Here is a 12,636-nt window from a genome sequence, read left to right on the forward strand (position 1 = left end):
ATAAATGGATTTTACAATCTATCTGATTTTGCCCACACATTACAGATTTATTTCAGTGATCGGCAGATTTTTCCATCTAAATATTGCATCTTTATATCTGGAAATTGCCCAATCGATTGCTGTTCATAATGTAAATAGATGGAGAAGATGAATTGGGAATGCCCACACATAAAAAAGATCTGCAGATAATACCAGATTATTAAACATGTTTAAAAACCTGATTAAGCAATCGATTGGCGATTTTGATTGGGATTGCCAAAAGGGGGAGCCCACACATCTAAAATTAATTGTGGCAATCATCTCCATATCTGAAAATTGTCACAATTAATTGCTGATGTATGGGGCCCTTAAGATTTATCTTCAGATCTGGCTGGTTGGAACAAAAACATGGTTATGGACGAGGGACAGTTTGTTAGTTTTCCAGCATTTCCAAGCAAATGGTCAACTGTCATTTGCTTTCATCCATAACCATGTTTTTGTCCCAACCAGCCAGATCTGAAGATAAATCTGTGTGTGTATGGCCACCTTAAACTGTTGCAGGGCATGCTGGGATGTGTAGTTCAACAGCATCTGGAGGGCCGAAGGTTCCCCATCCCTGCTCTATAACATATCTAATCTACTTTTATGGAAAATATTTCAAATAATGAAATGCCCAGCAGTCTCCAGCCTTGAACCCCATTAAAATGATAAACTGGACAGAGGGGTGCAACAATTTCATAAATGAAATCTCAGAATTTCCAGAATACTTATAATACTTGATTTCCTTTGGAGAAATGCCACAAATGTGTTAAGCAGTTAATGGTGACAACATTTAAGATAAACACACACAGTTGAGAGCTGTGGATTAAAGCATACTATCTGAGATATGGGACACACAATTTTTATGATATATTACACAAGTGAACACTCAGTTCTTAGTTGATGTGTTTGATTAAGGAAAAATGTGCTTATGTAAGTACCTGAGCAATTCAGACATGTGCCAAACTGATGGTTAGACCACTGGGTCATAGCATCTTCAAAACAGGTCATGTGGGGTGTTCCAGGTATGCAGGGGTTAATTCCAACTGAAAGTGGTCCAAGCAATATCAACTGGTGACAGGGTTATGGGGGTCCAAACCTCACTGATGAACTTGGTAAGCTAAGACAAACCAGCCCGGTCCAATCCCAAAGAAGAGATACTGAAGCACAAATTTCTGATATTGTTAATGCAGCCTACGATGGAAAGGTGTCAGAATATACAAAGTGCTTTGCAACTTGCTGCATAACCGCAGGACAGTCCGAGTGCCCATGCTGACCCTGTCCACCACTGAATTCACTTCTCCATCAGAACTGGACCATGGAGAAATGATAAGAGATGTACCTGTCTGACAAATAAAATTGTATTTTACATGTAGGCGCCGCGTGCATGACCATCATTTACCTGGGAAAGAGGATGCACTATAGGAAAAAGGCAAAACATTGTGCAATAAAATTATGTGCTGAAAACTGAACAATTCACCATGTTCACCTTTCGAAGGGCGTCAGTTACAATGCCGGCAGTGGAATTAACAGCCCCAGAATCCCATATCAGTGGCAATGCTGACACATACCTAATCCCTTCTTACAGCTTCATCATACTTATGAAAGTGAATATCTTATTAGTTGCTTTGAGTTAAAGCACATGCTCTACTTAAAATCTTTGCATAATAACACTCACAAGTTAGGTCGAAGTTCCGCAAGCTACGTTTTCTGAAATTACTGTAGAGCTACATAAAACACCTAATTGCCCACCAACTCTTAAGTCATTCAGTAACAGTGGACTTCAACAAAACATTTGGAAAGTGTAAATGCTTAAAAGGTGGTTTTCTTTAATGTGCTTAAATTGTCATGAATCAAACCTTACAGAAAATGTTGTTGCAAGCATGTTTCAAAGCGACATGTAGCACTGAAAATAAAGAAAGCAGTAAAATGATGTCAAGTCAACTACATCTAAAAAAAAAAAAAACACACACACATACATACACACACACGACAGATCCGCACACAATTCAACTGTTCATCCAGAGTGTGCTCACTCCAAGCACAAGCCCAAAAAAATAGCATTTTTGAATGAGGGCACGGGGGAGCCCAGCGCCGCTGTAGACGGCGATGCCCGGTGCTTCCGCCGGCAGCACAGCAACTTCGGAGGGGCCGGACGTGGCCGGGCCCGCCCCCTATGATGACATGGCGTCTGGGCCCGCCCCCAGCTGTGACTTCGGCATGCCCGGTCCGCGCGCCCCCCCCCCCCCCCCCCCCCGGCGCCCTGCCCGCTCTAAATGCTAGAGTGAACACTATATAGTGTTGATTCTTTGAAAACCGATGCAGTTTCTGTTTCCTGTCTGGGGTGGCGCTGTCTGCTGTGGTGTTTCTAGCACAGGTCTGGTTTGTATACAAGTGCTGATCTACAGACCACACTGTGCTAGATATAAATTTATTTACTTTCAACATAACCCAAGCGCAATTTGGCTCCTGTCAATTAAAAACTTCTCTTGTTGTGGTTTTAATTCTTTGCAAAGCATAAAATGATAATACATTCTTCTGTATTTTTTTTTAATTATTTAATGGTTTTGTCTCCAAGGGGAAATATGTTCTACATATAGTACGAGCACAGTTGCTGAATGCAGCTGAAATGTTCAGATAATTATGGTAGAGCATTTTGCTATGCGACTATGGGAATGGAAATACTCCAACTTAAACTTCTGGGTGTTCCTGCATTATTTGTTGAATAGTACAAATTACTTCCTGATGTTATGATAATTTACCATTGCTTGTTTCTATATGGAAACCGCCGAGCTGTAATATCAAGAATTCTTCTCGATTTGTTGCCCTCTCCCCGACCCCCCCCAAAATAGATGTCTGAATATAAACAGATTAACCAAAAAGTAGGTTAAAAAAATAAAAAAAAATTATAAAAACCTGCCCTTTTATGTTAACTCAATCAGAAAATGGAAACACCAACCTACATAATTACTAATCACTGAGGAACACTATTACATACGGCGAGTATAGCCAGAAAATTGTGCTGCTCTTAAATAATCATTGTAAGAAGCATACTGAGAATAATCAGATTGCATTTCTGATGGGCGGCGGTAGTCCAGCTGAGATTTAGGCGGCGATCGGCGTAAGGGATCCTGTGACTCTTGTGTTAAACGGCGATAATCAGATAATTCAGAGAAACGGCGGTCAGAAGCAAGCCTGCTGTCGAGACACAAAAGGAAGCTTTAATGGGAGGCGGAAAATAAAAGTAAATGCAATTAAAACCACACTAAGACAAGAATATAAAAAAAATTGTATGTAAACCCTACAATAAAAACACCATGGCCATTAAATGGAACCTACAATTTGCTCAGGTTTCAAGTCACTGCAGGTTTAAGATTCTTTCCTTATTCATAATAATTTGATAATAGTTCATAATTACTACATTGTGAAGCATAGGTATGCTCCCCTAAACAGTTTATATTTTTATTTTTTTCGATAAACAGCCAGTATACACTGTAACTGGACCAATTCAGTGCCAATATCAATGTATCCCTGGGACATGAAAGGCCCACCAGGAGAATGTAGTAGTAGTGGCCACTGGTGGAGGCCAATGCTTAGCGGTGTTGTTAGTTTCCACAGGTGGGGTGGCCTGGTGCCACAGAGGCTTGGCTTACCACAATACACCTTCTTTCTCAATAGTAAAAGTTAACATATGTATAATTTAAGTGCAAAGTCTGTAATCTGATCCCTAGGAGGGGGGTTGGGCCTCAGGCAGCAGAGCTCACTGGGAGTTTGTTTCCCCTGTACCCCCAGAAGAGCCCTGGGCAAAGTATATATTTAAATACCTATTTGTATGGCTCACCCACAAGTGTGATGGAGTACTATTTTTGGCCTTTTTAGTGCTTCCTCCTCAAAGTGTTTATGGGACCAAATGTCACAGCCCACAAGTGATCAAATGTAAAAGCATTAATATGTGCCAAAGCAAAAATATTGAATAGAATATGCACCAAGACTGCCGGCTTCTGACATTCACGGGTAAAAGCGATCTATTCGGTTCTATGTGAAAGCCGCAGGACTGCACCCCCACGTTGCCTGTGCATCACAGGATCCAAACACTGCAAAGCAATAGCAGGACACAACTGTAGTGACATCACAAGGCTGGTGCGGCCAACAACCAGATGTCACCTGCTAAGTGGCAACACCGAAGTGCTTAATGACAGGAGCCAGGTACTTCACTGTAACAATGTGTAGCACTCTGCTTCTGTCACAGTGTAGGAGTTGACATGGAGACCAGGAAGTCTCCATGTCAACCCAATTTTCCTGGTTCCCCGAAATTGGAACACTTAGCCATGTCCGGTGAAGCTCCCCTTTCTAACGTAGCAACACTGGGTATGGAAGGGGTAAGTGGCACCACTACACCTCTATAATCATGCGTTCTACACATCTGTAATAGTTTACAAGCATAATGATAGGTTTCATAGTTTTGTTTTCATTTCATGTGTAAAATTACTTAACTCATTATTAAAACCTATAAAATTCAGGATTGAATAAGACTAAATTTTGTTTTTAGATCCTAAATATCTGGGGCTTACTCTTGCAGGATCCCGCAATTGTGAGACTATTTGGCTTATGTTGTTTTTAAAATTTTTATTAAATCAGCAAATAACTGCACCTTGTACCTGAAAAAAAAAAAATTACTGGGCTGCATTTTTTTGTATCTGTCCTTAGAACAATTTTCCTTACTGAAATGCTAAATAGTACATAGTACCTAGTGCGTACTCCGGCGTGACATTTGCTAGGCTAGGCCTGTCCAAACTATGGCCCTCCAGCTGCTGTGAAACTACAAGTTTTGTCATGCTTTGCCACAGTTTTGCTATTAGGGAATGCTAAAACTATGAAAGGCATGCTGGGATGTGTAGTTTCACAACAGCTAGAGGGCCCGATTTTAGACATGCCTATGCTAGACTGTGCCACAAGGCAGCAGCTGATATCGTATGCAGCAGTATAATGCAATTCAGTTGTTCATTAAGTAGTCTATTGTGTGGGATGAAGGGAAATTGCCACAACCTTTAGGCCGATTGCTGACCAGCTAGCTGAGTGGTAAATTACTAAAGCTTCTTAAAATGAAGAGGAGAGGTTGCTCATAGCAACCAGAGTCTTACTTCCCATTTGCATCCTAGAAAATGATAGACGATTGGTTGCTATGGGCAACAACGCCTGCTGCTTACCTGCTAGTATTAACAGCTGTGTGGATGGCTTTCCATAGCATCCTAAGTCGTCCACCACATGAAAATTGATTAGATGGGCTAAAAACGGTCACTGTGTATGCACCGATTGATTTTCAGCCCAGCAATTTCACTATAAATCGCTGTGCAAAAATGCCCAGTGTGTATGTACCTTAAGAGAACTCAGCCTACAATAAAGCATGCAGAAGTTACTTTTACATGGTCTCCCACTGTATTCACACAGGTCATTAAGGAAAATGTGTTTTCTGATATCGGCCATGCAAAAGAAGTTACTTCTGTATGCTTGCTTCTTTCTCAAATGTTAGGGGTTGACAATATTTGTTATTTTTACTAGTGGCCCCAAAGTTTGATTAACACCTAAAGCATACTACAAAACGTTAGTTAGATCAACAATTTAAGGTTGCTTGGCCCAACTAGTCTGCCCTTTTCCATTTACCTTTAGGGTATGGGTTTTCAGGTCGACAAGTCAAAAAGTTAAACACTATTGGTTGACACAGGAAAAAGGTCGACATGGAAAACAGTCAGCATGGTCAAAGGTTGACAAGTTGTTTTTTTTGTGATTTAAAAAAGAAAAAAACCCAACTACTTGTTCATATTCTTACGCTATTCCCCAAAGGGAAATAGCGTGAGAATATGGGGGAAAAGAGGGAGGATATAATAGTGTGCCCAAAGCATCCGAGGGACTCATACTTATATTATGTCCATGTCGATACTCCCCCAAAAAACACACAAAAAACTCATGTTGACTTGTTACCATGTCGACCTTTTTCCTGTGTCAACCTAAACACCCATACCCTAAATATAAATGGAAAAGGGCAGACTAGATGGGCCAAGCAGTTTTCAGCCATCAAATTCTATGCTACACTCCATATCAAATCTAATAAGATGTGTGTCCCTAAAGGATTTTTTCTTCTACTACGTCCTAGTAGGAACCATAGCCATTCTCTGATTCCGCCACAACAACCGCGTGCTTAGCCATTCGCATAAGTGGATGTTACTAGGGAGATTAGCTGGACATGGGCTCCCAGTTACTAAAAAGTAACTGTGTCCTGCACTACTGCAGGATAGCCGGTAATAAGAAGTTACTAGTCAGACATAAAAAATGCATTGCTTTATTCAGCTTACTGCTGTGTAGAAACGCACATTTATAAATGACCAAACCACGATTAGACACGAATTAGTGCTTTTGACTCAACTCTAACTTTCAGGTCAAGTATACCTGAAGCGTTACAGGGTTTATTTGCTAAGATTAGAATTCTACTGATGATGGGATGTTGCTATGGGCAACCATCCAAATAAATAAGTATAATCTGATTGGATGCAAAGGGCAAAATTCCATCTGAAATAAAAATCCCATCTTAGTAAATAAACTCCTAAAGCTCTGCAATACTTGGTGAACTACATACCTTTTATAATCCTCTGCCGTTTTATTGTAGGTGTCGGCAGCAGTGCTTAGCGGCGGTGAAAGACGAGCACGCTCATATATCGGCGCTTCTGCTTGTGTTGGCAAAGAGGAGTAAGCAGACTGTGGTCCAAGGCCTGTTACTTGGGAAGACTCATAGCCAGAACTCTGCTGCTGCGGACGATATGCAGCAGCTTGCGCAGGTGACGACGCAAATGAGTTATTAGCAGTCTGAGAAGGATAAGCACTGGATGCGGTATGAGAGGCATAGGACGACACCACTGATGACACTTGTGACCCATAAGCGGCAGGCACAGCTGATCCTTGTGCCCCATAGCCTACAGAACTTTGGGAGCCATAGGAAGATGGGGGTTCTGTGCCATATGCAGAAGGCTGGCTCTCGTATCCTGTCTGACTTCCATAAGCAGATCCAAGTGCAGATGCTCGACTTCCATACGCAGAAGACATTGATGAAGTAGTTGCCTGGCTCTCAAAGCTTGATGAAAAGGAACCATACCCTGATGCCGGAGAACGGTACTTTGAGGTCAGTGCCTCATAATATGCACTTGCAGGAGGCCTCCGCAGCGGACTTCTGTCACGAGAGTAGTATAATGGGGAAGGAGGACGTGCTCTGCTTTCATAGGCATATCGCGCAGAGTCTCCCGCATATCGCTCGTATTGTGATTTTAGTGCATAGGATGCATAGGCTGCTTCAGCTGCTCTCCTGCGGTCATATGCCTCAGTGCGGTTCTGTGGCATATCTCTATATTCATGAGACCTACGAGGGCGACTGCCATGGGAGCTACCATTAGAGTTGGGCTTCGTAGTTTTATTGGACATCTCCACGTTAATCCGTTTGCCTTTTATCTCTTTGCCATTCAGATTTTCGATAGCTTCCCTAGCTTCACTTTCTCGCTCCATATGAACGAACGCATAATCTGATGAAGTAGCATACAGGGGGAGGAAAAGAAATAAGTTATAAAACGTGAATCATCTAACACGAATAAAGTTCTATTTCATTTTCAAATCTACGTTTGATAAGATACTAATGGGGCATGACAGACTATTGCGGCAATAAAATAGTGTCCCCGCTAAGAAGCAGGGGCACTGCATTTTGCAGATGAAAGAAAGCATGGCCTGCCAGTGTGGGGGCACAACCATGCCAATGTCACAATTGGGCGGCAGTCTGACCAGCTCTTTGGCATGCCCCAGATGTCAGTACTGGGTTGTCCCAAGATCTATCCACTCAGCGCCAGCAAGGGAGAGGGCAGATTGTTTTAAGGCAGAACCCCTAAAATGGGCAGGGCGCATTTTTACATTTATTGTTTGGGCAGAATGTGGCGCCCTGTTAAAACAGCGTAGTCTGAACACTAAAAGCATGCCAAAAAAAACCCAACTCGAAGATTATACCCTTTGTTTCAGTTCACCTTCACGCCAAAACTTAACTTCTGATACTGCAATACAGTAATTGCTTTGAAGCCTTTATTTATTCCTTGTTTCCTATAACAAAAAAATATTAAGTAATTTCAAATGGAAAACTTTAATGAAAACATTTAGCTTGGGACGCCAACTCAGAGCAAGATATGCTTAGGCAGCCTATTTTGCATGAACGAGGAACGCAAACACTTACACTGAAGGGATTATGCTGAAGAGAACAGCGCTGTAACCGCAGAAGATAAAAATAATTTTTATATTTAGGTCATTTTATATAACAGAATGTTAAGTTCTGGATCATTTGTATTATTTTATTTGCCAAAAGTATTTAACTAATGTGCCATACACACTGGGCAAAGGAAACATAGATTGTTCTGTGGGTATGGGCGACGGCCCCCGCCTGACCAGATTTATACTGCATGCAGTAAAAATTTAGTCACTGCCAGTGTTCCCTCAATTGAGAACACTGGCCATGACAGATCGCTCATCGCTGGTGCAGTGCTTTGTGCTGAGCGATCTGTGCTGAACTAGATTGCTCAGCACACTGATCCCATCGCCCCATGTTTAGAGGTCATAAGGTACATTAAATATGCGACATAGGATATAATCTGATGGGCATTTGGCTAACAAACCATTTATTTCTACAAACTTTCCCACCACTGGTGCAGATAAGCCGTGCAAAAAATGTGTGCGTGGATACGGACATTTAAAAATAACTTGGAATAAGTTTTTTCGTAACTTAATTCTGTACTTTGCCATTGCCTAAACAAATACCTATTCCAATGGATGGACAAACAAGAGAATAATTCACGAACATCTAAAATAACACAAACTAGTTCTGATTTTGGTCATCTTATATTTTATTTGAACCCATGTTCAAGTGTCTGATTGTTTGCCGATCTCCAGGTCAGTCAGTGAAAAGTGGGTATGTATCATCCTAGACAACTATACCCCTTTTCCACTTGCAAAAATATCCCGGGTTTTTGCACATGAACACGCATCAACCCTGGATTTAGCTCAGTGTGAAAGGGTCTTGGACGAATATCCCGTGTTCAGCATTCCGGGATATCTACCCAGGTCCTGACCTGGGTAGGACCCAGGTCCTGACCTGGGTAGGACCCGGAATTGACACGGGATGCGGTCAGTGTGAATGGTCCCGTACCCGCTGATTGGAGCTTTCTTGGGCTCTAATGACATGCATGTGTATTTGCAGGGATTTCTTGGGATCAGCAGTGTGAATGGGGCTGTTCCGGGTCAATCCCAGGTCTGAGTGCAATGTGAAAGGGTACATTCCCGGGAACACATTCCCGGGTATGACCCGGCTCTGCAAGTGGAAAAGGGGTATTAGTGATTGCACAGTACCAGCTATTATCAGTGGGTTTGTCCTATCTGAGGTACTGCACATCAAATGGCAACTGCTGACGGCGTGTGGATGAATATACAGCACTTTGTGCAGTGTATACAGTTGTACAATGCATCATACCATTGGTCCTCAGGTTGGCTGGGATACACATCACCCTGATGTGTACCCAGGATTACTTTACTCTTCCCAAAGCATAGCCAACAATATGTTAAGAACCCAACAAACTGAGATTTTAAGAGAATAATATGTAATCATGGGAGGGCAATAATCAGTGTGTACATAAGCTGAACATATGGTAGCTCCAGGATTGCATATTTTCTTTTTTCAGGACTATGGGGCGGTTAATGAAAGGTCATTATTATGATACAAAACCAGGGGGAGTTCAGGTGCAGTCATGGCGGCACATCATGGGTATCACCTGGAGTGCTACAGAATATGCATCCAGTTCAAAGATGGTACAGTACAAATATTTAGTACGGACAAGCAAACACATCCAAAGACATTTTTGTAACTGAGCTACTATGGGGATAACGCGTAATGCTGCTGATCACAGCAGCAACGCCCACCTGTGCACATACCAGGGGATTTATGGTGGTGCCATTTCCAGACTGGCACATCACTTTGAAATGAACTCACCTATAACACTTAAATGGTAATAAAACACCACAAAAAAAAAAAAAAAAGTCCTAAATAGCTGAATCGAGATGCAGGGTGGTAAGGGACCTGGGACACCGATGTGCTGTACAGGATGCAGGAGCTACTAACAGTTTCCTAACAGACCTGATCTGACGGCGCTACTGCCACAGCAGCCATCTTGTGTCCGCCACATACAGGCCGCCATTTTAACTCACTCGCTCCCCGGTATCATTACCTTTCACCACATCGCACTCTATCACGCGCCCGTACACCTCGAACATGGCACGGATCTCGTTGACGTCGCAACCGGTACCGACATTGCCGATGAAGATCTTCCACGTGTTCTGGGGCCTGGGCTTGGACAGCTCCACTACCATCTTCTTGCCGTTCAGCTCATAGCCGTTCAGGCCGTCGATCGCCTTCGTGGCCCGGTCCACTCCGCGCATGTGGACGAAGGCGTACTGCTTCATGACCGCGCAGCTCACCACCTGCCCGTACTTCTCGAAAAGCTCGCTCAGCTCGTTCTGCGTGGTCCGATCGTCCACGTTACCGACGAAGATCTTCATGGTGTCCTTCATTTTGGAGACAGTCTGGCACGAAAATGCCCGGATGCGCCGCTGTATTCTCCTAAACAAATTCAAGCGGAAACGTTGATGTTACCCCCTTCTCAGAGCGCGATATACGCTGTGTGCGGGAGTCTGCCCCGGGGCCACACGCTAAAACGACAACAGAGAACAGATTTCCGCCTAGCGCTCACTGCGCATACGCACTATGCTAGCCAGGACTTCCGGCTTCTCCAGCCCGGATGACCTCACCAAACCTTACACAGAGACTTCCGGGGAAGGCCAAGTCATGTGACTGGTTGCAGAGCAGTAGGCTGGACTGGAGTACACTGTCCTGTAACTGAGGAGGATATTAGCTAAGGCTGCTAAGCACAAGCGTTATGTAATGTGTGCAGAGAGAGTTATGCTGCCCATACACTTGTGAGATATTGCATGCAATCATTCGATTTAAACCACATCTGGCTGATAAATGGAATTATTGCATTTTCAAGGGAAGTTTGGAAACGATGCACGGGCACGTGCGTAGACACGATATTCAACGCAAACATAATATCTATCGAATTGCAGGAATCGTATGTGGATTTTAACCACATGCAATGCTCGAATGCTATCTGCAGGTAAGGGGCAGAGGGAAAGTAGAGTGGGGTTTGAAGAGAGGGGACCGGAGGGACTGTTGGCGGCATGGGAGAGGGTAGGCAAAGGATAGCATTGTAGCATAGCGCTAGAAGTAGCGCTAGCGGGGGTCAGTCAGCAGTGCCGACAGAAGTGTTTAAAACACTGGGCAGCCCTCTGATTGACTCAGCCAATCAGAGGGCTGCCCAGTGTTTTAAACATTTCTGCTGACCCCCGCCGTCCGCTAGCGCTACACTACAACGCCGCCCTCTTCCAGCACCTGATGTGCCATCTTAAGATGGTATGCAACATCGGGTGCTGTAAGGGGGCTCTTTTATTGCATAAGTGTATGGGCAGCATTAGATTTGGATGAGGTGTGTTCAAACTGAAATCTAAAGTGCAGTAGGGACTGAGCGCTCTAGTGCTCAGACCCTACTGTGCATGCATGAACCTCCGCTTCACTGTGGAGTCTGAGCACTGGAGCTCTCAGACTCCACTATGCATGCGCAGATCAACAGAAAAATGGCCACTGTGTGGGTCCCCTGGAACTCAGGGGCCTGTGTGAACCGCATACATTGCATCCATTATAGATACGCTTCCCTTCTCCTGGGGAAAAGAAGGTTTGGTACTTGTGTATTATAACGGCGCCCGATTTAATCCAAATCGCATCCGATATCGCATCCGATTTATCGGCCGATTTGCGGCCGATTTTCTGGCGATTTTTGGCCGATTTGATCTGCGATGCGATTTTGTGTCCGATTTGCGTCCGATTTTCGGCCGATTTTTTGCCGATTTTCGGCCATTTCCTGATGATTTGCATGTTATTCCATCCTTGCACACCCCCAGGTACTATGCGATGGTATGCGATGTGATTTTCGGGAAAATGCCCCTGATTGTACAATTAAATATCGCATAGCAACGCATGCCAGCAAGTTAAATGCACCCCCATTGTTAACGCCACCCCCACTATCAACGCTAACCCGAAGCGTGGCGAGCGCAGCGGTACGTGTCCTCCGACCTTTTCATACCCCCACTATCCACGTCGGCGTGGAGTTGATTTTAGATAGTGTGGCGAGCGCAGCGAGCCACCGAGCCCGAAGCGTGGCGAGGGGACGCGGATTACTTTACATGTATTCCGCGTCCCCTCGCGGGGCTCGCTGCGCTCGTCACGCTTCGGGCTCGGTGGCTCGCTGCGCTCGCCACACTATCTATAATCAACTCCACGCCGACGTGGATAGTGGGGGTATGAAAAGGTCGGAGGACGCGTACCGCCGCCCCTCGCGGGCTCGCTACGCTCGCCACGCTTCGGGTTGGCGTTGATAGTGGGGGTGGCGTTAACAATGGCGGTGCATTTAACATTGTAAGCACCCATCAGGGTGATTG

At 44.1% G+C, this 12,636-nt stretch overlaps 1 protein-coding gene across 2 annotated transcripts; it reads right to left on the minus strand.

Annotated features, from left to right (window-relative positions):
- Positions 1-2,252: 2,252 nt before the first annotated feature.
- Positions 2,253-10,891, minus strand: LOC146045907 (uncharacterized). Of its 2 annotated transcripts, none has more exons than XM_083165030.1 (3): positions 10,314-10,891; positions 6,650-7,583; positions 2,253-3,213 (listed from the first exon to the last, which is right to left on the minus strand). In XM_083165030.1, exons 1-3 carry the CDS (start codon positions 10,654-10,656, stop codon positions 3,009-3,011), a joined length of 1,482 nt encoding a protein of 493 aa, XP_083021156.1. In that variant the 5' UTR covers positions 10,657-10,891; the 3' UTR covers positions 2,253-3,008. The 2 variants fall into 2 exon arrangements, with proteins under 2 accessions (XP_083021156.1, XP_083021155.1); XM_083165029.1 differs by having other exon boundaries at positions 2,253-3,216.
- Positions 10,892-12,636: the final 1,745 nt, after the last annotated feature.

This window comes from Crinia signifera, chromosome 11, assembly GCF_055691185.1.
Source record: "Crinia signifera chromosome 11, ASM5569118v1, whole genome shotgun sequence".
NCBI classification, from domain to species: domain Eukaryota; kingdom Metazoa; phylum Chordata; class Amphibia; order Anura; family Myobatrachidae; genus Crinia; species Crinia signifera.